At 42.0% G+C, this 27,714-nt stretch overlaps 2 protein-coding genes across 14 annotated transcripts in view; both read left to right on the top strand.

Annotated features, from left to right (window-relative positions):
* ece1 (endothelin converting enzyme 1) overlaps window positions 1-22,297 on the top strand; it is a 42,389-nt gene extending 20,092 nt beyond the window's left edge. For both annotated transcript variants that reach the window (XM_033626409.2, XM_033626408.2), the window contains 15 exons: window positions 24-148; window positions 263-409; window positions 755-820; window positions 3,208-3,396; window positions 4,434-4,576; window positions 4,768-4,882; window positions 12,339-12,449; window positions 12,547-12,645; window positions 12,807-12,884; window positions 12,997-13,100; window positions 13,429-13,539; window positions 16,271-16,338; window positions 16,437-16,627; window positions 17,202-17,297; window positions 21,293-22,297. In XM_033626409.2, the coding sequence (XP_033482300.1) occupies window positions 24-148; window positions 263-409; window positions 755-820; window positions 3,208-3,396; window positions 4,434-4,576; window positions 4,768-4,882; window positions 12,339-12,449; window positions 12,547-12,645; window positions 12,807-12,884; window positions 12,997-13,100; window positions 13,429-13,539; window positions 16,271-16,338; window positions 16,437-16,627; window positions 17,202-17,297; window positions 21,293-21,469 (1,820 nt within the window). In that variant the 3' untranslated portion in view covers window positions 21,470-22,297. The remainder of the gene's footprint in view (window positions 1-23; window positions 149-262; window positions 410-754; window positions 821-3,207; window positions 3,397-4,433; window positions 4,577-4,767; window positions 4,883-12,338; window positions 12,450-12,546; window positions 12,646-12,806; window positions 12,885-12,996; window positions 13,101-13,428; window positions 13,540-16,270; window positions 16,339-16,436; window positions 16,628-17,201; window positions 17,298-21,292) is intronic.
* Window positions 22,298-24,614: 2,317 nt separating this feature from the next.
* Window positions 24,615-27,714, top strand: part of eif4g3a (eukaryotic translation initiation factor 4 gamma, 3a) — a 79,028-nt gene continuing 75,928 nt past the window's right edge. For 11 of the 12 annotated variants that reach the window (XM_033626316.2, XM_033626320.2, XM_033626311.2 and 8 more), the window contains exon 1: window positions 24,631-25,220. In XM_033626316.2, coding sequence (XP_033482207.1) covers window positions 25,057-25,220 — 164 coding nt within the window. In that variant the 5' untranslated portion in view covers window positions 24,631-25,056. Of the gene's footprint in view, window positions 25,237-27,714 lie in introns of all 12 variants that reach the window. The other variant, XM_033626317.2, reaches the window with a different exon arrangement.

Below are 27,714 nucleotides of genomic sequence, written 5' to 3'. Positions count from 1 at the left end.
AATCTTATATCTTTATTTGGCAGAAAACACAACGATGAAAGGTCTGAGTAAGGCCGAGGAAAAAGCCCAGCGATATTATCATGCCTGTATGAATGAGGCCAAGATTGAAGAATTAGGAGCTAAGCCCCTACAAGAGCTTATCAGACAGGTATGATTATTTCCTAAAGCGGTCAAACATCAAACGCATTCATCATTTCAGTCCGTCTTCATTTCCTCATGTCCAGCGGTCTCTGACTGTCTGCCTAAATGCTGCCTGTTTCAGATAGGAGGATGGGCCCTGACTGAACCCTGGAACAAGGACAACTTCCAGGAAGTTTTGCGTATGGTGTCGGCCAACTATCGCACCTCGCCTTTCTTCACAGTGTTTGTCAGCACCGATTCCAAAAACTCCAGCAGTAACATCATCCAGGTGAGAGAATCAGGCATCTATTTATCTTAAATCAACTTTAAATTGTTAAATCAAATGTTCTCCAGCAGCTCTTAAAGGCCTCCTTCAGATTTTATCTCTGCTTATATTCTGGGGACAATCGACTCATTATCACAGTGTTCTTGGTTTCACACTGACAGCTTGACACAAGAGTTCATTCCATTGCAGGGTATCATGAGACCATTACAAATAGGACAGATATGATCTTTGGCGGGCTTCTACTTTTAGCCCACATGCTGGCAACGCAGGAATGAAAACAAAAGGTTGTTTGTGATTGTTGAAATGGAGGCTGAACTGGAAATCATAGGATGTTTCTCTTGACTCTAGGTGGATCAGTCCAGCCTGGGGCTACCGTCACGGGATTACTACCTCAACAAAACAGCAAATGAAAAGGTACCATGGGCGAATTCTTGGTTTTACAGTGGTTGAGCGTGTACAAAGTTAAACTGTGAAAGTTAAAGGTCAGGTCAATCTGAGATCATTTCCCTGTTTTTAAAACGGAAACTCCCACACAGCTGTTATCAAAAAGCAGTGATGTAGGTTACAGCGGTTATACCCCCACCCCCTCCCCCACACACACTGTTCACTGACAGTGTGGGCATGGAAAATGAGAGAGTTTTATTAAACAAGGTGAATATTTAATATAATACTGCATTTGTACTGTATAAACACATGAATTAATCCACAGTCAGTGTATTACCTACAGTAGATGCCAGTTGACACACTCCCAGTGTGGAGAAGCAGACAGGAGTAGGGTTGCAATAGTAAAGCCCTTTTTCCACCAAGCTGTATAGTATAGTTCAGTTCCATACGCTTTTTAATGTTTCCACTGTGAAAAGTTGTGGATGGTACCAATGGAACAGTTCCATAAAATCCCCATTTTTGGTCCCCCCTCTGTTGGGGTACCTAGCACACAGATCTGGTACTAAAAGGTGGAGCTGTGAACACTGCAGTCTGTTGATTGGTCAGTAGAGGACAGTCACTCTGCTCAGGGTTGAGTTGTGGCTGGTTTTGAGGCTCATGTAACCACTGTTCATACTGTAGACAGTTTTATTAGTAAACTGTAACTATAAAATGAAAGGATGATTTGCTGCCTCTGCCTCAGATGTTTCCAGAAACTGAAAATAAAAAAGTTTGTGAACTGACCACCAGGTTGGAAACATTGGATCAAAAACCAAGCACCGGCTGAAGCAAACTTTCCCATTTTACAGCTAAACAGTAGACTAAAATATGTTCTACATTAATTAGTAGACTGTAACTATAAAAATCAAAGGATGTTTTTGTGCCTCTCACAGCAGCTGGAGACTGAGAACAAAGGTTACTCACTGGGCCGAATGCCGGCGACTTTTAAGGTGGAACATTAACTTGTAATGTTACTCAATGCATGAGCTGATGATGTGAATCCATCAACACACCTTAAATGTAACTACAACAACTTTGACCATCACTTTAGCTTTTAAATTACACACACTTTTAGTAATGAGGGGATCTTCAAGCGTTTAAAAATATATATTAATTCCGGTCGGATTATGTGAACTCAAAAGCGTCGTGGAGCGTTGTTCCTGTGGGCTCCAGCAACACTAAACCCCTGAGCTTGCCTGAGAAGGACTAAAAGTACAACCCACTGTTTTTAAATATCCCATGGAGAGAGACTCTCACTGCAGCCTGTTCTGTTTTGGTCTGAAAATGCTGGCGTGCAGTTTCGTTCTGTGGACGATAAACAAGGTGCAGACTTCCATCTGTGTCACCGGTAATGAGGAAATACAGTGAGTGCTGGACGGAGCAGTGAGTGACAACAACCCCGCCCACATTTAGGAGTGTTGTTTGCAGTGGAAACACTAAATGGACCTAGGGTCTAGGTATCAGGTCTGAAGGGTTACTTTTGGTTCTAAAGATACCATACAGAAAGTGTTTGGTGAAAACGGGACTGTGGGTGGGTGCAGCAGCGAAACGTATTCTAGCCCCCTTAAAAAGGACCACCTGAAAACAAGTCAGTGTCAGTTTAAATGTACCCATTATTAAGATTATTTTACCAGTTTCCCTTGCAGTCAGACAGCCCTTTCTGTCAGGGAACTGAAGCTGTTATCTGTGCTCTCATCAAAGCCACCAGAGTCCATTGACAGAAACAGTAATTTTACCTCATGGCTCAGAGGGAGTTGCGGGTCTACCGCCAACTGAGTAGTTTAGTTTGGTTGTTTATGTCTGACTTTCGAAATCGAACTAATGTGGCGTCCAGAGCAGGATGTGGGATAACAACAACATTGTCAGAAATCTACATCACATCATGTGGGAAAAAGTGTTTAGAGGGGCCTGAGAAAATTACATTTTGAGGCTGAAATACACATATTTTGATCAAAATCTGAATTTTAGGATCTGAATACATAAGTTACACTAATGTAAAGCGACAGAATGATATAAAAACATCAATGATAATAATAATGATAATGATGGAGCCAACCTTTAAAATAAATTGAAGCTTAAGTCAGGCCATTAAATCAAGATCTGTAATTTTCTGTAATGAGAAATAACAAAAGAAATCACCTGTAATTTAACTCTGAAAATACCCACAGGCTCATTGCGGATGTTTGCAAAGAAAGTCAGCAAATATTAAAGAAAATATTTCACCTTCAGGGTAGAAACTCTGCAGAGTAGCTTGTGTTTGCATAGCTCAGGATTACTTTCCTAATTGAATTCTTCTCAAATACACACACCCTTTGTCTCCCCGACCCCCCTCCACCCCCACCTCCACCTCACTCTGCTGCCTGTTTTGGACTTTGCAGTATTTGACGGCATACCTAAACTTCCTGACGGAGTTAGGGGTTCTCCTGGGCGGCTCCGAGGAAACGTCTCGGGCGCTGATGCAGGAGATCGTGGACTTTGAAACCACCCTTGCTAACATCACAGTCCCTCAGGAAGAGAGGAGAGATGAGGAGCTCATCTACCATAAGATGAAGGCCAAAGATCTGACAGTAAGTACAGCAACAGTAAACAGCACTTAAAGGGACAGTTCACCTCAAAATCAAAAATACATATTTTTCCTCTTACCTGTAGTGCTATTTATTAATCTAGATTGTTTTGGTGTGAGTTGCAGAGTGTTGGAGATATCGGCCATTGAGATGTCTGCCTTCTCTCCAGTACAATGGAACTAGATGGCACTCAGCTTGTGGTGCTCAAAACACCAAAAAAATACATTTCCAAAACTCAACAGCAGTGTCTCTTTGCAGAAATCACAACCCAGCTACTCAAGATAATCCACAGAATTTGTTGTGAGCAGTTTTAAGTGGGAACTATTTTCTTTCTACTGAATTACACCCGCCAACTGTATCACTGCACAGAAGGAAGCGTGGCTCTTTTCAATTCTTTGCAATGGGAGTGCAGCATTTTTTTGAGCACCAAGTGATAAATGTTAATCTATGGGAAAGACGCTGTGCTCTTTACTGTCACTTTTTACCCAGCTGTTCAGTCACAGTGGAGGAGGGACAAATACCACAAAGACCAGCCGTCACATCTTCCATGTACAAGTGCTGAACAACAATAACAGAAGAGAAATATGTTAATACAGTGTATATATATTTATATATGTTTCCTCTCATGAATCCACACAGACCAGATGGTCTGTCCTCCCTATACCCTTCAGCCTTCCCTTCATCCGGAGCAAGAATTTTACCTTGCACCAACATTTTTATTTCTGTGCATATTCCATGTCATAGCAATTAGACGCAACTAAAGCGTTGCAGCTGAAAACATGCTGCACTTTCAAAGCGCTGACAGCTTTGCTTTTCCTGAGGAGTGCCTGGTGTTTTCAACTGGGGGGAAATGCTTTGTGGAGCTGTAACATTAGCTAGCTCAGTGGTGCTAGGTTAGCTAGCAGTAGATTTTACCAAAGAAAGTGAAAAGCTATATTAGTGTTAAAATATAAATGGAATTCTACATATTTGTGTATCAAATGTTTCCCAACAGCATTTGTCAGTGTTTGGTTATGTGTGTTTTATCTGTGTGTCCGCAGACTCTGGTTCCTGCAGTGGACTGGATGCCATACCTCACAGAAGTGTTTGCTCCTGTGCAGCTCAACGAGTCAGAGCCGGTGGTTGTTTATGCCAAAGAATACCTCCAGCAAGTTTCTGACCTCATAACTAAAACAAATAAAAGGTCAGACACTTTGCAGGCCTTAATAGTTTTCCCATTTAAACATTGATTACAGGTTGAACATTACTATGTCTGTTCATGTTTACACAGTAGATACATGCATAAATCCTCCTGCTGACAGGCACAGTGGTGAACATTCAGGCAGCTACTGAAGAGAGCAGCAAAACAATGAATGTGATATTTCCTTTTTTCAGCCTCCTTAACAACTACATGATAATGAAAGTGGTGAGGAAGATGGTGTCCATTTTGGACGAGAGGTTCCAGGACGCAGAGCAGCGGTTCCTTGAGGTCATGTATGGGACCAAGAAGGTGAGAGATAAAATGTACACTCTATAATCCAGCATGACACACAGAGATTTAAACACAGAGTTGGGATTAAGCAGATAAAAAGTCCTGATAATGTGTTTTAACACATTTGTGAACTGCATACAAGTATCTGACTGTTTTGTCATTGTCCTTCTGCATGTATCTGGCTGTTTAGAAGGCCAGTGTGTGCGGCAGAGGAAATGGCTCTTAGCCAAACAGTTTGATTTAGAGAGCGCTCACTTGACCTCTTGTTCTTGTGTGTGACACTCGGCTCTGTTTTCACTGAATGCAGAAAAATGGAAATTGGCAACGACAGAGGAGCAGGATTTTCCCTTCAGTATGACAAGACTTTAGTAAAAGAATTATAATGACTCGTCGGTGCTTCATGTTTAATTAATTTTTTATTTTATTTTTTTAATGTTTATATACATTATTAATTCCCCTGAGGGGAATTGGCTTTAATGTAGCAACCTGAGTTCTTAAACTTTAAGGCAAGTTTATTTATACAGCACATTTCAGCAGTGCTCTACATAAAACATCAAAAGCATCTACACAAGGTGCAAAAGAAACACATTATAAAAGGTCATTTACAAGCAATTCATTTAAAGAACTAGAGAATAAAGATAAATAAATAGTTAAATTACACCAAGATGGGTATACAATACAAGAATAACAGTTACACTGCAGGAAAAATCAATAAAAGTATTTGAATAATAACAATTAAAGGAGGAAAATTAAAGGAGAAACCTGGTTTTAATAGTTAGGATAAGAGATTTAAAAGATAAATCTGCTAAAAAAAATAAAATGAAATAAAAAAAAGTTAGATATCTCAAACTCAAGCTGGCTGATGGTGTCACCTGCAATTCAGCTGGTCAAATTGCTGACAGCTGGTCTTAGAACGTAAGGCTGGTCACTGGTTTCAACGGCCAATCGGCATGTAGTGAAGCTTGTGGTCAAGTCAAAATGACCACGGACAGCGTGTTCGCCTACTGTGGCAGATGCTCCGTCTCCGCCAAACCCTCTGTTTCTGTCCTCACGGTGTGCCAGTGTCGGGTGGTGAGTCACTGCTGCTGCTCGCTGTATGTGCTTACGCCCCCTCACACACACACACATTCTCATAGACTAACTAATTGGCGCTGCTTACTTATATTATTGTGGTGTATTTATTATGAATACAGTCCATCTGATGCTCGTTTTCTTTAGGTTTTCGCCGTTTCACCACTACTACAAATGCAGCTGTAGCCAGTATCTCACTATCACTATACTCATTCATATTCTAAGAAGCTACAAATTATATTCAGCCACAAAATCAGCCTGAAAAGCTGAAAAACAGAACGGAAGTATGGATAGTTGTAGCATCGAGATGATACACCATCTCATCTAGTTGCATTGGTGTGAACCGGCAGGTTTTTAGAACGTTGCAGAACGGCACATTGCAAGTAGCTGCCTGTTTCAACTCGTCTCTTCGTAAATCGGTGGTCTGAACTGGGCTTAAAATACTCCAAACAAAACATACAAATCAGAAAACACTAAAATGGCATCATTGCACGTGTCACAGTCTTGATTGAAAATTGTTATTTTGGGTAGATGTATTCTGAATGCATGTTGAGGATTTACAAGGATTTCCTGCCGTAACGTGATTTCTCTCACTAACTTGTTTTTCATGTATATCTGGACACAGTCAGATGGTTAGTGGCGAGGCTAAAGGATAAGTTCAGCTGCAAATAAGATTGAAATTTTCCATGTAAAACGTTTGACAGTGACGTGTCTTTCCAGGGACCTGGTTCCTCTAGATAATCCACAGACCTCGCTCTGGATTAGTTTTTTACTGGAACCGCTTTCGACCAAAGAAGCTGTTCCACTGAAAACTGTTTGATGTTTGTGGATTATCCAGAGCGACTGGGACATTGTTTTATCCTTTGGGGTCGAAAGCAAAAATTCATCCTAAATCCAAGGTTAATTAAACCAAAATAATCTGTGTTACTTGATGCCACTACACTGCAGATAAATGGGAAAATTGTTTTCGGAAATTGGGTGAACTGAGACTTTAATCGCACACGTAGTCAAAGATATTAAAACTTAAACACGTATCCTGTCTAAATCTACATTATATGAACTTAGCAGCAGTTTGTTTTCTCCTCAGTGAGTAACAGTTTGACTGTGAAGGCTCCGGTGGCCTCAGCCCTTATCTCAGCAGGATCCTGTTCCCTCTGCCTTCTTTTCAACTGGGGTCAAGCTGTAACAACAAACCCAAAACTTTCTGTGTGTCTCTTTGAGTATCTGTTTTATGTGACAGTGCGGCCGAGTCTCTTTTTTTCCATCCGTGCCTCCGTGCACGCGTTTACAACTTGCTGTTTGCTTGCTCAGAACACTCCTCATTTCCGCCGTCCGACCTTGTGTCCTCTTTATCTGTGTTTACATGCATCCCCATTTGTCCTTGTCCTTCCTTTCACCTGATAATAACTTTGGCATATAAGGAATGTTTGACAGTCAGCGAAGTGGCTGGTTTAGAGTGAGATTGTGTTTATTAAGTTTAGATGTAAAATCATTGTTTTAAGATAGATGGAGACACAGTTGTTGAAATAGATATGTGCATTTGTGTGTTTGTGTGTGTTTGTGTTTTGTAAATATGAGTAAAAACAGGGATAAACAAAATGCCAGATTTTCAGCGTAATGCCTGAAATTGTGACTACAAAATAAAAATTAAACACATAAAAGCACATTTACTGTCACTAAAGGAAACTTTTCTGTTTGCGAGGTAAATCAAAGTTCAGTACACACGACTGGAGTATGTCGCTTTAAAGTTTATGTAGGTTCAAAAATTGACTGTGTTTACATGCTCACTAATATCCCAGTATTATTCTGACAATATTCTAAATTTGATACAGTTCATGTAAACAGAATATTCTGTTTGGATATTCCAAGTGAGACCTTTTCAAGTTTCCACTGCTGTGCGCAATAGTTATCCATCCATCCATCCATCTCCAACCAACGACCTATACCGACATACCGACATACCTACTTACCTACCTACCTACTTCCTTATGTACCTATCTACCTACTGACCTACCTACTTACCTACCTATGTACTTACCTGCCTACTTACCTACCTACCTCCCTCGCTATGTACCTACCTACTTCCTTATGTACCTATCTACCTACTGACCTACCTACTTACCTCCCTATGTAACTACCTCCCTATGTATGTACCTACCTACCTACCTACTTCCTTTTGTACCTATCTACCTACTGACGTACCTATTTACCTCCCTATGTACCTACCTACCTCCCTCCCTCCCTCCCTCCCTATGTACCTACCTACCTACTTACCTACCTACCTACTTCCTTATGTACCTATCTGCCTACTGACCTACCTACTTACCTCCCTATGTACCTACCTATCAACCTACCTACCTACCTCCCTCCCTATGTACCTCCCTCCCTCCCTATGTACCTACCTCCCTCCCTATGTACCTATCTACCTACCTACCTCCCTATACACATACCTGTGTACCTATCTACCTACCTACCTACCTCCCTCCCTCCCTCCCTCCCTATGTACCTCCCTCCCTCCCTATGTACCTATCTACCTACCTACCTCCCTATGTACCTACCTACCTACCTCCCTCCCTATGTACCTACCTACCTACCTCCCTATGTACCTACCTACCTACCTACCTCCCTCCCTATGCACCTACCTACCTCCCTATACACATACCTGTGTACCTATCTACCTTCCTCCCTACCTCCCTACCTCCCTCCCTATGTATGTATCTACCTACCTACCTATGTACCTACCTACCTATGTACCTACCTACCTCCCTATGTACCTACCTACCTCCCTATACACATACCTGTGTACCTATCTACCTACCACCTATGTACCTACCTACCTCCCTATGTACCTACCTACCTCCCTATACACATACCTGTGTACCTATCTACCTACCACCTATGTACCTACCTACCTACCTACCTACCTACTTATGTACCTCCCTACCTCCTTACCTACCTACCTACCTCCCTATGTACCTACCTACCTACCTACCTACCTACCTACCTACTCCCCTCCCTCCCTCCCTCCCGACCTCCTTCCCTCCCTCCCTATGTACCTATCTACCTACCTATGTACCTATCTACCTACCTCCCTCCCTCCCTCCCTCCCTATGTACCTACCTACTTACGTACCTACCTACCTACTTCCTTATGTACCTATCTACCTACTGACCTCCCTCCCTCCCTCCCTATGTACCTACCTACCTACCTACCTCCCTATGTACCTACCTACCTACCTATCTACCTACTTATGTACCTCCCTACCTCCTTACCTACCTACCTACCTACCTACCTCCCTATGTACCTATCTACCTACTGACCTACCTTCTTACCTCCCTATGTACCTACCTATCTACCTACCTCCCTCCCTCCCTCCCTCCCTATGTACCTACCTACCTATCTACCTCCCTATGTACCTACCTACCTCCCTATGTACCTACCTACCTACCTACCTACTTATGTACCTCCTTACCTACCTACCTACCTATGTACCTATCCATCTACCTCCCTCTACCTCCCTCCCTCCCTATGTACCTACCTACCTACATACATACCTGTGTACCTATCTACCTACCTATCTGCCTATGTACCTATCTATCTGCCTATGTACCTACCTACCTACCTACCTACCTATGTACCTACCTACCTACCTACCTACCTATGTACCTACCTACCTACCTACCTACCTACCAATTTACCTCCCTATGTACCTACCTATCTATCTACCTACCTACAGTACCTATCTACCTACCCATCTACCTATCTACCTCCCTATGTACCTACCTACCTACTTGCCTACCTACCTACCTACTTGTCTACCTCCTTACCTACCTATTAGTTGGGTTTTAATAGTGTTTGGACATGTATACAGCACATTCAGAATATGCGTCTAGGGTTTTTATTGCGACACTCGGCCTCTTGCATTGGTTGTTCACAAGCCAACAGGTCGCAAGGCTGTGGAGTAGAGATACATGGCCACTGGTGGAAAACAAGCAAAGAAGCAAAATCGCAAAAACGACTCCAACTTTTCAATATCTTGAAGTGATAAACAATGTCAATGTTAATGTGAGTTTGCACAGCTGCATGTAAACAGTGGTATTAGTGGAATATTCCTTTTCATTAGTCATGTAAACAGATCAGCAGGAATATTGTATTTTTCTGAATGAGGGCAAAAACAGGATATTTTGCATTTCGCTTGCATTGCTTCAGCTTTGACTGTAAATACCATGTGTGGTGTCCTGGGTGTTTTGTCCAAACAAAAAAGCCACTTTGTCCTTTAGAGAGAACACTGTGTCTCAGCCCACAGAGAGATAACAGCTCAGCTCTGCCTCAAGAACACTGAGCACAGAGGTCACACATTTCTCATGATCATAACCCTTTCCCTCATTTGTGTGGATTTTCTGTCTATTTTAGAAAAGAATAAGAAATATTCAAGATTTTTTTAACAGTGGCAGCTATAGTTTGTGTTTTGTGTTCTGTACATATCCAAAAAGCATCAAAACTATGCTGATTAATTTTAGCATTGACGTCTTTTTATTTCTTCCGCTGGTAGGAATACAACCAATTAGGGCTGCAACTAATAATTATTTTCATTGTCAATTTAAAGTCCAGTGTGTCAGATTTAGGGGGTTTTATTGGCATCTAGCTGTACTTCTCCTGGTTAGAATTCCTTTAGTGTTTATTGTTCAGGAGGTTTTTACCGCTGAGATCTCTCTTCAAAACAGATGGACCTGGTGATTAAAACCGGTTAAAACACTGAATAAATCAGTGTTGGTGAATGGCCCTATCGAGAGCCAGCGTTTGTTTTGTCCATTCTGGGTTACTGTAGAAACATGGCGATGCAACATTGAGATCTCCGTGGATGAGGACCTGTTCCCAATGTAGACATAAACAGCTCATTCTAAGGTTACAAAAACATGACAACTCTTATTTTCAGGTGATTACACACTAAAGAAAACATACTTATTATATCATATTCCATTTCTGCCTATACCCCCCCCCCCCCCCAAAATCCTACACACTAGACCTTTAATCGGTCTTTTTTCCTCGATTAATCGATTATTTGTTCGGTCATAAAATGTTAGAAAATGGTGACAAATGTTGATCACTGTTCCCCAAAGCCTAAAACGACGTTCTCAAATGTCTTGTTTCGACCAAAACCTAAAGATATTCAGTTTACTGTTAAAGTAGGAGTAAAGAAACCAGAAAATATTCAGATTGAAGAAGCTGGAATCAGACAATTATGACTTTTTTCCCTTCAAAAACTACTCAAACTGACTTATCAATTATCACGTTGGTTGCCAATGAATTTAATAGCTGACAACTCATCAGTTAATCAATCATTATTTGTTGCGGTAGAAGTCTTCATTAGTCTAACTGGTATCTGGGATCCGAGATCCAACACACACAAAAGTGCTGAGTGTGTAACTTGTGTGATGACTGACTGTGCTGACATATGGTCAGATCACAAACGCAGAAGTAAGGTGAAAGCATGTTGAGCTGCAGCACCAGGGAGTTGGAGGCTAAGCTGGGGAAAGATGGATAGTAAGCTGGGGAAATCAAATCATTAAAGCAGCTCACATCACAACAGCAAAATAGGTGACAATAGAATAAAATAAAAATAGACTTCTCAAACATTATTAAACATTATGTACATTAAGATGTGTGAGAACAGTCTGTTGTATCTGACATGATAAATGTTCTTTGCAGTAGAGTGGCGTTTTTAGTGGCAGTTTTAAGTAGCAGGTTTGTCAGGTAGGTTACCTGTCCCACGTCTCGGGTCCCTCTCCTCTCGGACACTCTCTGGATCGGGTCTGTAATATCTTGTACAAGAACAGTAGAGCATACATATATTTAACTAATGCTCGGGTCGGTTAGGGTTGTGGGTCGTAATTTTGGACTTGTAAAGACATTTATGTTGCAGCTCCACAGCCAATAGAAAATGTAGGCCCCTTCTTCACATATAGGGAGAAAAACATCGATCTTACATTCATGTTTATCCTGTTCAGAGTGGTAGGAGGCCTCTATCCCAGCACGCATTAGGTGAGAAGTTGGAACGGATTGGCCAAACTGTCACACTGCTTTGCAGGAGAAACAGCAGTCTGTTACTAGACTGCATTGTCTTCACAGAAGCACTTTCACGGTCTGACTTTCACTCTGCTACTGTTTCGCCATCACCACAATTTTCTCCACCTACACACGTTGCCCAGGGCTGAATGGTACAAGTCTACCCACGTCCTGGGAGATTTGTCACGTTTATTCTGGGAAATACAAGAAGTGACGAAACAGGCTGAACGAAATATGGCACACTGACAGAGAAATCACATTCCAGATAGTCGGATGTTATCTAACAGTGATGATGCATTTTACCAACATGTCTTGATGTGTTGATCTGGTGTTGCAGAGCTGCACTCCACGCTGGAAGGTGTGCGTCAGCGACACAGACAGCGCCCTGGGCTTCGCTCTGGGAGCCATGTTTGTCAAAGCCACCTTTGCCGAGGACAGCAAGGCCATTGTAAGCCCTCTGAAAGTCCTTTCCTTCACAAACTGCCGCTCCTGCTGTGCGAGATGATGTGCTTTTATGACTTTCCTCTGTGTCTTCTGTGCTCCAGGCTGAGGATATGGTTGCAGAGATTAAACGGGCGTTTGAGGACAGCCTGAAGTATGTGAGGTGGATGGACTGGGAGACAAAAAAAGCAGCAAAAGAAAAGGTAGGAGGAAGATGTGTGTTTCTTTCCCAGGAAGTTTCCTACTGAAGCTTTAGAGAGACATTAACATCTGAATGAGCTCTGTTTTGTGTGCTGAGAAATACAGCACTGCCACCTGGTGTGAAAATGCGTCTTTCACAGTCTTTTTTTTTATTTGGTGACAGGCGGATGCAATATACAACATGGTTGGATACCCAGAGTTCATCATGAACGCCACAAAGCTGGACAAAGTGTTCAATGATGTAGGTAAATGTGGAGCTGCGTCACATGTCCTGACCATCCTGTCACTTTTATGTGTCACAGAAATGTCTCCCCACAACACAAAACTCATCACTTGTGATTCTTCTCTTTTAGTTCGAGGTGGTGTCGGAGCTCTACTTCCAAAATGTCATGCAGTACTACAACTTCTCAGCTAGAGTGACTGCCGACCAGCTAAGGAAAACTCCCAACAGAAACCAGTGAGTTGCTCCCTCTTCCCTTCCACTGCCCCGCCTGCCAGAGAGGAGGCTACACTCTCCGACGAGGACACATTCCCATCATACTGACTCAGCAGAATACGGCTGCCATCCACAAATGTTCCCAGGCAACCAACTTCTCCCCGCTGAACTGATCCTTGTCTCTAATTAGACGAGAGGGGGGAGGAGGGGGCAGATGAGGGTTCCCATGCTTTTCAAACCCATCTGCAGTCAGCCTGGCACGACCAAGCAGGCGCTATAGATACTCTGAATCTGCTGTGACCCTTGATGTCAGCCTTTTATGGTGGTCCTGTGTTCCTTGTTTTTTCAGGTGGAGCATGACCCCTCCGACCGTGAATGCATACTACAACCCGACCAAGAACGAGATGGTGCTGCCTGCAGGAATTCTCCAGGCTCCGTTTTACAGCCGCTCGTGGCCTAAGTAGGTCTCCTGCACGACGAATCTGGATTTTATTAAAATATAAAAAAGGTTTATTGTCAACCAGAGTGGAAAATTGTCTTTAGTTCACAAAACCATCAAAGCAGCGCAAAGATAAAAACACCAGTGAAGTATAAAACAGCACTGGTAATAAAAAAACACAGCCAAGCAGCACCAGATGAAGAAATTGAACAGCTGTTTTTTAACTACACGTGAGAGCCCCGCGGTGTGCTGCAGATTTAACCTGATAATCAGACTGAATTGCCATTTTGTCTCACTTCATTAGCTTTTATTTTTATTTGAATATTCAATTTGATTTGATTCGATTTGAATTGCTGAACAAATCTGAGATGTGGGAACTCACACATAACAAGAAAGCACATAACCTCCAGTAAGACCACAAATTGTCACTTACACTTTGTTTTATTTAGATTAAACAAACAAGATAGTGAAATTTAAATGTGCTGGTAGGCAGGTGGATTTTGTTACCTTTGGACAGAGCCAGGCTAGTTGCTGCCATCTGTTTCCAGTCTTTGTTCAGTCTGAAGCAGGAGCCAGAAGCCAGTTAGCTTAGTTTAGCACAGACAGGCATGAGAGTGGTATCAATCTCATCTAAATCTTGCCGAAAAAGTGAAGAAGAGTTTTTCCCATTTTTTTCCCTTGCAAACTGTTGCTTCTAAAGAAACAGTTGGTAACTTTTATGACAGTAACTTTTTGTAATATTTTTTGAAACTGATAATAAGACAGATAATATGTGAAAAAGTTGTGTTCCTCCTTCTCGTAGTGCTTCTAATGGCATTTGCAAGAATCTGTGGCCACTGAAGGAAAACAACAGCAGAGGAGTCTCTAACGCAGCTGTCAATCTGCTCGAGAATTGGGATCAAAGTGTCAAACTAGGCAGCGCTGATCAAATATGAATCAAGATTCTGTAACTGCATTGCATATTTCTCACCTCAGATGTTTACAGAAACATATTTTAGTGTACTGTTTAGCTGTAAAATGAGAAAGTTTGCTTCAGCTGGCTCTTGGTTTTCGATCCACTGTTTGCAACATGGTGGCCGGTTCACAAACTTTCTTATTTTCAGTTTCTGGAAACATTTGAGGCAGAGGCAGCAAAACATCCTCTCATTTTATAGTCACAGTTTAATAATTAGACTCTCCATGGTATTAACAGTGGTTACATGAGCCTCAAAACCAGCCACAACTCAGCCCTGAGCAGAGTGACCGTCCTCTATTGACCAATCAACAGACTGCAGTGTTCACAGCTCCACCTTTTAGTACCAGATCTGTGTGCTAGGTACCCCAACAGAGGGGGGACTAAAAATGGGGACTGTAGGAATGGTTCCATTGGTACCATCCACAATTTTTCACAGTGGAAACAGAAAAAAAGCGTACCGAACCGTACTGCTCGGTGGAAAAAGGGCTTTAGAGACTCCTCGGCTCTGATTGGTTGTTTTCATTCATGTGCAGTAGATTCTTGCAAATGTCATTGGAAGCTCTACAGCAGGGGTGTCCGAACCTTTTTGAATGTGGGCCAGCTGCTTCTCGCACCATTTAAGTTACTAAAAAATATCCTGTATAAATGAGAAACAATCCACATGCAGTTTAAAATTGGTCTGTGGGCCACAATTGGCCCCTCAGCCAGACTTTGGACATGTCTGCAGTACAGAGGTGCATGATTTATTCCACAGATTATCTGTCACATGAACTACTGTGTGGACACAGTGACAGTATCAGCAAGTACGGTAAAAAGTTTGTTTTTTGTAATTAAAATATGATTTTATTATATTATTGCATAAAATACCATGACAGTCAAAAACAAACAAACAAACAGGCAGGAAGTCTAGCGAACATAGACAGACATTAATACAGGATAGGCAGCTATTCAGTCATGGTAGTGAGCCAGTCTTTAGTGCAACGTGTCTCTTACAAGTGTGCTATTACACGATCAGATTTCTCCCTCCAGACATATATCCACTGAAGCTGTGCCATTGTTCATTAACCATATCATTTTTCCAACTGAATCTTCCCAGCATCTTTTCCCATGCAGTAGTTTCCATCATTTGAACCATCCACATATTCAGTGTAGGACTTTTAGGCTCCTTGCAACACCTACAAGTCAAACCACCTTTCAGTCTTTGTGTCCGCCCGCTGGTGTAATTGTGGTCAATTATTCCCTTTTAAATTTTCTCGCGGCACTTCACGTAGGAACCCTGGATTTCCACCTCCTACAGCTTGCAGGCAACAGATTGATAGGCCCTCTCATTTCTGGTTGCGCCAGCCAGGCCCTTTTGAGGGGTCTTCTCAGTCTACAGAGCGAACAGGGCTTGCGTTTCTGAAGCGGACCAGGTGCTTGCCATTGCATTTTTTTCTCTTCTTTAAACAGTAGAAATCGACAAAGTATCTGCTGGCATTTGCAGCAGAAACATCACCAAAACTCAGCGCAGAAACGTGACATCGCTCATTTGACGTCACCGCTACCTGCTTTAGGACGGGCTTTTAAATTTTTAGACCCACTTCAGAGAAGGTCCATCTCTAGCATGTCTTGGTGTGGCTCAGCATGTCTAACCTGACAATGGAAACAAAAATCGTCGCAGCATGGCTTTACTCTGCGCGGCCAAGAGCGTCAATGGAAAAACACATCATGCACACAAATATTGAAAAGTTGTTGTCAAGGGTTATAAAGTTGTGCTTCATGTACATTTTTAAAATGTGTGACTTGAATTCTTTTCAGAGCTCTTAACTTCGGTGGGATCGGAGTCGTCATGGGACACGAACTGACTCATGCTTTTGACGACCAAGGTTGGTAGAAAAGTTTTCCATTTTAAACAAAGATGCTAAATCTCATCATTCTCGTGATACTAAAAGATTTGTTGAATATTTCACCCTTTTATTCAAAGGAAGAGAATACGACAAGGATGGAAATCTGCGTCCCTGGTGGAAGAACTCTTCTGTGGAGGCGTTCAAGAAGCAGACGCAGTGCATGGTGGAGCAGTATGGAAATTACAGCATCAACAAGGAGCCTCTGAATGGACGACACACCCTGGGAGAAAACATCGCTGACAACGGTGGACTCAAGGCCGCCTACAAGGTCTGATGTCAGATAGAAAGCATGAGTGGATGTTTTCTTTATGTGATTAAATCATGGGCACAAAATGACTTTCTGTCACTGATGTAGACGAACGATTAAACGCTGCTGTGAGAGAGAGAGAGGAAGTTCAGGCTGCTGCTGTTATGTTTCCTATGGCAACGATGTCAGATAGCACGTTCAGAAGGTCGGAAAACGATCACGCAGATCTGACATTAATCCCCGGCATTAGCTTATTCTCCGAGGCCACTGCGGGTCACATCCATTCATCTGTATTGGAAAAAGCAGGTTGTGTGGTTTACAGCGAAGCCTGGAAATGCAACAGGTGGTTATGAGTGGCCTTGTCAGCCTCTGGTTACTTCTTCACATGCACACATTCTTTCCATGTAATGAAAGGTCACAAGCTCTGAAGCAGAGGAGCAAATCATACGGAGGTAAAAGCAGCTTGTGGTACGTGAACCAGAGGGAAATAACACTGTGGATCTTCTTTTTTTTCCTCTGTCTGTGTGATTATACACTTTTACATGAGCAGATCTATAAATGCATGTGTGTAACATGATCGTTTGTTGCTTTGAAGGCTTACGTGAACTGGATTGAAAAGAACGGCAACGAGGCCACGCTGCCTGCACTGGGATTGACAAACCATCAGCTGTTTTTTGTCGGGTTTGCCCAGGTTTGTATCCCTCACATTACCTCCTCTGACTCCATGATCCTGTCCACCTACTTCTCACTGTATTTCTTAAAGCCTCCACATGAAAATACCCTCATATGGATTTTTACACGTCTGCGCCCTTGCCCTCTTTGAAAAAAATCCATAATCTATGAATATGCAAATATTGTTCATTTCCCAAGTTCAACTGCTGGGCACAAGATGCCTCCTGCTTCATTGAGGAGTCAGCTCTCAGTGTTTGTGCCCTGGAGGCTTCAAGTTTCCACATCACAGTTGTATAAGTTGCATACCGGACTGTGATTGGTTCCAGACTAGTTGAAAATCCTGCTCAGACGTACACGTGTCAGACTCAGAGTCAAGGTGAGCACAGAGAAACCAGAAAGAAGATGAATGCAGGAACATCTTTCCACAACCCAGATTGCTAGAAAAGTTGGGACGCTGTGTAACATGTACATAAGAACAGCAATGACATACGTTTTTTTGACATACAGTGACGGAAATAAGTATTAAACACATCTTTTTTTTTTTTTCTCGAGCCATTGGTTTTAACTCAGTCAAATTACACTGATGAAGAAATCGTAACATTTCAATCCTTAAAGTGAAGGAATACTTTGCACAACTACTTTCAAACAGGTGCGTAGGAGAGGGACGAGAGGAATAAAACTTGTAGAAAAGACTCCTGCAGACTGTTAAACTTAAAAAAATAATGATTTTAATGCTGCAACGTTTCGGTTGCTAGACTGTTTGCCTGATGAAGGTCTGGTCACTGAAACGTTGCAGCATTAAAATCATTATTTTTGCAAATTAGACAGTGTGCGAGAGTCTTATCTACAACTTCTATAACATTTAAATCCTTAAAGATAACGTGCAATAAAATGAAATGACACAAGAAAAAAGGAATTAAATGCACTAACTGAGATGTATTAAGTACTTGATGAAGCCTTTGTTTACAATGCCAACTTCAAAATGCTTCCTGTGTGAAGAAACAAGTGTCTCACAGTGTTCAGATGAGATTTTGGTCCAGTCCTTCACACAGACATTCTTTAAATCTTCTACTACCTACTTTTATTTGTTAGCGGTTGAGTCCCCCTGATGTGGCCTTCTCTGATACATGCCTGTGTGTGCTGTGTCTGAATGTATGAACTGTGCACCTCACAGTTATGTTACCTCTAATGTCTGTGTTTTTAGCGTCTTATTCCTTCTGCACAGCACTTTGGTTGAGTTAAATCTCGAAGATTTTGTGAGGCCCACTTGTGAATCTTGAGATATTTCACCTTCAAAACTTTAACAATTAGTGTCCTCAGTTACCAAATGCTTACTGAGTGTTGTTAAAGGAAAAAGTGATGTAACACAGAGGTAAACACTCCCCTGTCTCAACTTTTTTGCAATGTGCTGCAGGCATCAAATTCAAATTAGTTTAGTTTATTTGCACATACATACAGTCAGGTCCATAATTATTTGGACAATGAGACAGTTGTCATCATTTTGGCTCTGTACACCACCACAATGGGTTTTAAATGAAACAATGAATACCTGCTTAAAGTGCAGACTCTCAGCTTTCATTTAAGGCTTTTTTCAAAAATGTAGTATGAACCGTGTAGGAATTACAACCATTTCTTCACACAGTCCCCCGACTTTAAGGGCTCATAAGTATTTGGACAAACTAACATAATCATCAATTAAACAGTCAGTTTTAATACTTGGTTGCAAATCCTTTACAGTCAATGACTGCCTGAAGTGTTGGACACATAGGCATCATCAGATGCTGGGCTTCTTCCCTGGTGATGCTCTGCCAGCCCTTTACTGCAGCCGTCTGCACTTCCTGCTTGTGTTTTGGGTGTTTTGCCCTCAGTTTTGGCTTCAGCAAGAGAAACGCATGCTCAGTTGGATTCAGGTCAGATGATATGACTTGGCCATTGCAGAACATTCCACTTCTTTGCCTTAAAAATGTCTTTGGTTGCTTTTGCAATATGCTTCAGGTCAATGTCCATCTGCACTGTGAAGCATCGTCCAATGAGTTTTGAAGTATTTGGTTGAATCTGAGCAGATAATGTAGCCCCAAACACTTCAGCTTTCATCCTGCTGCTCTTCTCAGCAGCCACATCATCAATAAATACAAGAGAACCAGTTCCACTGTCAGCCATACATGGCCATGACATAACAGTACCTCCACCATGCTTCACTGATGAGGTGGTGTGCTTTGGATCATGAGCAGTTCCTTCCCTTCTTCCTTCTCTTGTCTTCCCATCATTCTGGTAGTTGATCTTTGTTTTATCTGTCCATAGTATGCTGTTCCACAACTGTACAGGCTTTTTAGATGGTTTTTGACAAACTCTAATCTGGCCTTCCATTTTTAAGGCTAACCAATGGTTTGCATCTTGTGATAAACCCTCTGTATTTATTCTAGTGAAGTCTTGTCTTGCTTACAAGAGCAGCAGGATGAAAGCTGAAGTGTTTGGGGCACCATTACCTACTCAGATTCAACTAAATGCTTCAAAACTCATTAGACGATGCTTCACAGTGCAGATGGACATTGACCTGAAGCATACTGCAAAAGCAACCAAAGACATTTTTAAGGCAAAGAAGTGGAATGTTCTGCAATGGCCAAGTCATATTATCTGACCTGAATCCAATTGAGCATGCGTTTCTCTTGCTGAAGCCAAAACTGAGGGCAAAACACCCAAAACACAAGCAGTCACTTCAGGCAGTCATTGACTGTAAAGGATTTGCAACCAAGTATTAAAACTGACTGTTTAATTGATGATTATGTTAGTTTGTCCAAATACTTATGAGCCCTTAACGTTGGGGGACTGTGTGAAGAAATGGTTGTAATTCCTACACGGTTCATACTACATTTTTGAAAAAAGCCTTAAATGAAAGCTGAAAGTCTGCACTTTAAGCACGTATTCATTGTTTCATTTAAAACCCATTGTGGTGGTGTACAGAGCCAAGATGACGACAACTGTCTCATTGTCCAAATAATTATGGACCTGACTGCATATAGACAATACAGGGAAAATTGAATAAGAGATCCAGACTAAGAATTACTACAAAATTATTTAAGATGTACAATTTACAACAAAAAAAACCAACACAAATTACAAATAAATCAATGAAGTGTTTAGAGACTTTGCAAATTGGAGTCCTTTTCAGATGTTTTTTGAATAACAGTAATGTAGATGATGACTGTAGAGATGGAAGAAGGTTGTTCCAAAGTGATAGTCCTCTGTATTTTAATGAATATTGGTTAAGAGAAGTTAAAAAATATGTAAGATAAAAGTCCATGAGTGTCTTGTCTTGAGTATATCTTAACAAATAATGATAAAGTTTGAACATTAAATATATTGTCTTTAAAGTGTAAATTGAATATAGGTCAGAAAGGACCTGTGAATCATTGCATTCTGTTTTTACTCTGCACAAACATCGTTCTGCTCATTCATTCATTCATTCATTCCGTAACCACTTAGGGGTCGCGGGGGGGCTGGAGCCTATCCCAGCTGACATTGGGTGAGAGGCAGGGTTCACCCTGGACAGGTCACCAGACTATCACAGGGCTTGCACGTAGGAACAGACAACCATTCACACTCACATTCACACCTACGGACAATTTAGAGTCAGCAATTAACCTGCATGTGATTGGACTGTGGGAGGAAGCTGGAGTACCCGGAGAAAACCCAAACTTCACACAGAAGCTCAGGGTTCGAATTAGGAACTCTCTTGCTGTGAGGCGACAATGCTTATCGTGCCGTCGTTCTGCAGTGAAGCTAAAACAGTCAAAGAAACAGAGATTTTTAATTAATAACCTTAAAAGAAACACTCAAAGAGCTGTAATGACAAGAAATGATTGCTGATGAAAAATCATAATGAGCAATATAATCAGTTCATGCCAGTCTCTGAAATCTCTTTATTCAATTCTTTATTGAAATCAACTAATAATTTTAAAGGCCCACACAGAATTAATCCCTCATGTTGCGTCTCTTTCTTCATTATTCCCGCAGGTATGGTGCTCTGTCAGGACACCTGAAAGCTCACACGAGGGCGTCATCACAGACCCTCACAGTCCGTCAAGATTCAGAGTCATCGGCACCATCTCCAATTCACAGGAATTCTCAAAGCACTTTGGCTGCAAAGCAGATGCTCCCATGAACCCTAAACACAAGTGTGAGCTCTGGTGATGCGTCGTTGCTCTGCGCTGCTTATCAGCCAGGAGTAAAATGGACATTTGGGAGAGAAGATTGACAAAGTCTCTATGGACGGGGAACGCAAGAACCACTGAGAATCCAACTGCCTTGCCACTTAACGCTTATCGGGCTCCTCATCAGGACAGAATGTGCCTGCTCCGTGTGGAGGATCGCTATCTGCAGAGCTTCTCCACAAGAACTGCTGGTGTAGCAAACAGCTTTCCCTGACTTCTGAAGTAAAATGTTGCTATAAATGCGCTTTTCGAACACTGGAAACCCGACAGATGGTTACTACGGACAATGGGGGAACCACTCTCAGACTTTGTGAACTGTTTATCACGTATAGTGATGAACAAGCAAAGTGCTGTTTCTTTTTTTCTGACCCTCTTCACTGTGCTCACGATCTGCTCCAGTTTACTTTTATTCTAGTTTATTTATGGTCACAGATTTTTATATGACAGTGAACCAGGGACCTGCAAGATGTAAGATGGAAAATTAAAATGCGACCCATATGGACAGTTTTATTAAGAATTTGTTTTTGAAATATATTTTAATACAACAGCAACAGTTTGTCAAACCCCACAAACTGTTACATTTATAGAGATATAGACTTGATATTTGGCACTTCATATCTGTGATGGAAGACCAACGCAAATTAGAAACAGAATGAAGGAACAGAGAAATTTACGGCAATAAATTGAAATGAATCGACTATTTTTTCATTCAGACCTTTGTCATGAGACTGAGCTATGATGTGCCATAAACTGTTTTTATGAGAGTTTGTCACAAATTATTTTGTATAGTAAAACCAATCGTAAAACACGTTTGTCTCATGTGTACAGTTTGTTTAGTGGCTCCCTCCCTCTCCCTCTCTCTCTCTCACTCACACACACACACACACACACACCTTTTAAAATGGGCGGATTATGAGTAAGTGGGCCCCTGGGCACAGTTATGCAAAGGCCCCAACAATGTCTTCTACATAGGAGCAAAACACAAAGACTTTGTAGTAATTTTGTGTCTCCTTGTGGTTTTATGCCTTTGTGTTGTCATTTTTGGGTCTCTGAGATAATTTTTTGTTGCTCTCAGGTTATTTGGGGTTTTTTTTTTGGTCGTTTTGTGTCCCTTTGTAGTTGTTTTGTCTCTTTGTAGTCCCTTAGTGTCCCTTTGTGGTTGCTTCATGTGTCTGGTCATTTTGTGTCCCTTTGTGATTGTTTTGTGTCTATTTGTAGTCATTTTGTATCCCTTTGTGGTTTTTTGTCTCTGTGGTCATTTTGTCGTTTTGAGGTTGTTTTGTGTCTCTGTATTCATTTTGTGGTTTTGTGTGTCTCTGTTGTCATTTTGAGTCCCTTCATAGTTATTTTGTGTCTCTTTGTAGTCATTTTGAGTCCCTTCGTAGTTGTTTTGTGTCTCTCTGTTGTCATTTTGAGTCCCTTCATAGTTGTTTTGTGTCTCTCTGTTGACATTTTGAGTCCCTTCGTAGTTTTGTGTCTCTGTTGTCATTTTGAGTCCCTTCATAGTTGTTTTGTGTCTATTTGTCGTCATTTTGTGTCCCTTTGTGGTTATTTTGTGTCTCTGTATTCATTTCGTATCCCTTTGTGGTTGTTTTGTGTGTCCTTGTGGTTGATTTGTGTCTCTTTGTAGTCATTTTGAGTCCCTTTGTGGTTGTTTTGTGTCTCTTTGTAGTCATTTTGTGTCTCATCGTGGTTATTTTGTGTCTCTGTATTCATTTCGTATCCCTTTGTGGTTGTTTTGTGTGTCCTTGTGGTTGATTTGTGTCTCTATAGTCATTTTGAGTCCCTTCATAGTTGTTTTGTGTCTCTCTGTTGTCATTTTGTGTCCCTTGTAGTTGATCTGAGTCTCTTTGTAGTCATTTTGTGTCTCCATAGTCATTTAGTGTCCCTTTGTGGTTGTTTTGTGTGTCTTTGTAGTCATTTAGTGTCCTTTTGTGGTTGTTTTGTGTCTCCATAGTCATTTAGTGTCCTTTTGTGGTTGTTTTGTGTCTTAGTTGTCATTTTGTGTCCCTTAATAGTCTTTTTGTGTCTTTGTGGTCATTTTATGTAAATTAACTGCACTTGTAGAGTACCTTTCTCATTGACTGACCACTCAAAGCGCTTTTACACTACGTCACATGCACCCATTCACATGCACTATCACACACAGGTGGCCGAGGCTACCAGACAAGGGGCTGCCTGCTACACAGTAACCATTCACACACACTCACACTGATGGAACAGCCATTGGGAGCAACATAGGGTTCAATATCTTGCCCAAGGATACTTCAAAATGCAGACTGGAGGAGTCGGGGTTGGAATTGCTGATCTTCCGATTAGTGGAGGACCCCCTGAACGTCTGAGCCACAGTGGCCCCACAGACGTTTATGTCCCAATGCGGTTGTTTTGCCTATTTTTGTAGTTATTTTGTGTCTCTTTCCAATTCCTTTGTGCATCTTTATGATCTTTTGCGCCTCTTTGTGGTCATTTTGAGTCTCTCCCTGGTTGGTACATGTCGATTTAAGAGACATTTTGCAGGTGCAGGTCCAGGGCCCCCCTGACACTTTTGGCCCCTGGGCCTGTGCCTACGTCCTTTCAGTAATCCATCCCTGCCTTTTAGTTGTACAGAAATGCGTGACTACATTCATACAGTACTCTCTGCCTCAGATTACATTAATTAACCAATCACTGTGAAATCACAGTGACTCACAGAAACTGTCTTGCAGGCTCGCAGATGCGAGGCAGCCACGTGGACGATAGATGGCGCTAATAACACATGAATCCATGTTAGAGTGCTGCTGCTGGTGCAGAGTACAGGCCATGAGCTATAATGTGGAAATATCTGAATACTGGATGTGAAATATTTTTGGCCATGCATGCACACAAATTATTGGGGAAAAAAATCAAACACGAAAATATTTTATTTTTTAATTATTTTGCTTGTCATGTTAAAGCAATTGTCAATGAAATGTTAAGTTTTAAGTTTTAATGTCGTTAACTTAATTTAGGATTTTAAAATGACAAATTTAAAAAAAGAAAAGAGACAAAATTCAGTATTTCAGACACACTGTGGACACGTGAACCTCGCACAGTATCTGTATCTGATTGTAGGTTAGTTGATTAGCCGAGCGAATCCGTAACTGGCCGAGAATTGCCGAATCATCTGTCCTGCCCGGACTGCTGGAAGCGGCCGCAACGCCATGTTGGCGAAGTCTCTCATCTCTGTGAGAAAAAAATGATAGAAAACATACGTGTCGAGAAGAAAAGGTAGATCGCCGAGGGAGGTTGAAGATCGCGGCGATTATTTGTATTGAAAGAAACGAAACCGAGCCGGATCCGCAGAGGTTCCGGACGGGCGAGGGAGGCTAAACCTCCCACCGTCCCCATGAATAGCACCGCTGATCCGAACAGCGACTTTCCATGAAAAAAAGACGTTTGTGTTGCTATTCGAGCTTCGTTATCCCGGTTCGTTAAAGGGATTTGGGGCCTGCTTCAAGAATCTGCTACGCTTGCTCAATGCATGCAAGCTAGGCGTTGTTTGTATCAGTATTTATTAAGGTATTGTTTTTATTTGTTGATTTTTTTGCAATGAGTTTGCCACCGAAAGTGGTCCCCAAACCCGCCGCTGTCGCAGTTAGCGGACCTGGAAGTGGCCCCTCTCCGTCGAGCCAACTGCGGGCTACCCTGACCTCCGTGTCTCTGCCGCCGGGAGCTCCAACAGCTCCTCAGCCCGGCGCGGTGCCGCCACCTCAGTATCCTTTGACTTGGGTAACGTGGAATTTGCTTGTGATGTTATGCATTTCACCCCCCCATTGTGACAGCAGCACACATTGTTGTTTTATTAGCGGTATGTAGCAGGGGTTTGATGCGGGGATGATGGTTTCGTTTGGAGGGAGCTGGGAGGGGAGGGGACAATTAGCTAGCTAACTATGCTAACGTTAGCTTATCAAGCCGGTTGCCAAAGCTAACGGAAATGTCAGTTAGATTTTCGGGAGCTACAACACTGATTCCAGCTACGGTTGTAATTGAATACAACTGTCATTTGAGCATAGTGGGTACACTTAAAGATAAATGAGGTGACATTATTCGGTGTATGAAAGCGCCATCACCGGCAGGCTATCAGGCTTTCCTCACCGGTTACCGGCTTTGTTCAGTTGCCGTTGCTGGCTAGCAAGGTGCATTAGCTTAGTTACTGTGCCAGCCAGCTAACCGGAGGGTAGCCTCTGTGGCTAGCAAGTGCACAAGTCAGTGAATGCGACGTCGCAGAGCAGTAAAGCTTCACCCATTTTTTGGGGTGACGACCTGTAGCTCCATAATGGGGCCGATATTAGCCTGCACAAGGCCCTGTTTGTGGGAATTGCACTTCATTTCCGTTTTCACATGACAGTAGGTTAGCTTTTAAGGAGGTGCTGCTGTGCACCTTGACAGGCCTGTCAGTGCCTGGGCCGGTGAGCTCCCAGCATGACAGCATGTATAAATTAGCTGTGAGAAAGTAGCCTGCTTGTTTATGGACTGTGCATGCCATTGCTTTGCATTAGGGGTTTGTTTTAAACCATCTTAGGCAGATAAAATCGTTGAAATTGACATTACAGTACAATAATCCTCCCCTCACATTTTAGCTCCACAGCTATAAAAATGCAGTGTGTAGTTCAGGCTTTAATGTCTAGGTTTGCACTGTCATTGCCCCAGAATACACCTTTATCTTTGAGTTTACACAGTGATCCACCAGCACTACTCTACCCTACTTTAGGTGGAGTGAAGTCACTGTGGTTATGTCACCTCCTGTTTTATTTACAGCATGGTGGCAGTAGTGTGAGACAGAGGATTAGGTTGACATCCCCTGCCTGCTAGTGGCAGAGAGATGTGTCTTTTGTGATCTGACAGGCTTCTGTTGTGGCTTGGCTTTGGGGTGTGATGTCTCAACCTGATTTCCTGCCACCCACGATCACAGCCTCCCCGTGTTTCTGACATCTGTAAAGGGCAGTAAGTCGCTGGTTGTGGCAGGTGGCAGTGTGAAACCCCCGTCTTGCTTACAGTGCGTTGTGATGTTTTGCAGTTGTTGCGAGCACAACGCAGAGGATAATGGTGTCTTTATTTGTTGTGCTGTGCCCTCTTTTGACTCTCCAGGCTCTTGAAATTTGCTTAACCTACTTTCAGCTGTATGATGTGAAGTTCCTACCAGTTGAATACAGACATACCCTCTCCATTTACTTGACTGATGTCTTGTTTAAGGTGGAGGGATACATAAAAATGACTAGAATCATGGGAAATACATCTCGGGCATAATTGATCTGTTTAGATTTTCAGTTTGTTCATTCTTTCTTATCTTAGCTTCAGCACAGACTAAATTGATCAGTCTGATTTTGTTGTGGAATTTCTGACTCCTCTTGTAAAAGTTGTCGCCATCGATCAACTGATCTATGAGTACCTGTGACCCAGCACACACAGGGACAAACCTGTGGCAGACAGCCATCAGACAGGACATATCGCACAATAGCTGATTAACTCAGTTCTCCTCGCTATAGTTGTTTTTAATGGCATTAAGACATCAGTCAGTCTGGTTTTTTAACTACAGTTTTACAGAATGTGTTCAGGGGTTGGAGATAATATGTTTAGTACAGTTAAACTGAATCCAAAAGATCCAACGTAAGGTTTATAAGACATTCTGTCCCCACCTGAATCCACATGGGGGTTGCAGGCAAATGCACTTGTGAGTACACTGATCTCATGCCAGTTTGTAAGGTTCACTTAGCTAATGTACATTTAATTCAATCCAATGCAACAGCCATGCAGTAAATGCTACTTTCATGTATTTAAGCATATTAGGTTTGTAGTTGAAGAGATATTGTTTCAACTATGTGGTCATTTTAGAGTTTGTAGTTTCTGTTGAATTTAATGGGATTATATTAAATATTCAATGTCTTTCACTATAATAAAAAAAGTATGACTTTTTTCTTGTATTACATAACCATCTGTGCAGTAGGTGGGAGTTAACAGAAAGGATAAATTGTTCCGTCATCAAAAGAGAATGAATTCGCAGGAAGCTTTGTCCTGGTACCTCTCTGTAATTTCCAAGGTCCCTCTGATGGTCCCTGGACCCTGTTTTAGACAGCACTGCATTTGATTTTCATGTCTACATGAAAACTGACCCTCTTGAGTGTCGCCACTTGTCTGACCTCTCACTCTCTCCAGACCTCTAAGGTCAGCAGTGTGGGAGCATGTTATGCCTCGTCTGGCCTGGTCGCC

The sequence above is a fragment of the Epinephelus lanceolatus genome, chromosome 1, assembly GCF_041903045.1.
Source record: "Epinephelus lanceolatus isolate andai-2023 chromosome 1, ASM4190304v1, whole genome shotgun sequence".
In the NCBI taxonomy this organism is placed as follows: Eukaryota; Metazoa; Chordata; class Actinopteri; order Perciformes; family Serranidae; genus Epinephelus; species Epinephelus lanceolatus.
The sequence above is the reverse complement of the archived record's forward strand: the minus strand, read 5'-3'. Positions and strand labels throughout refer to the sequence as shown.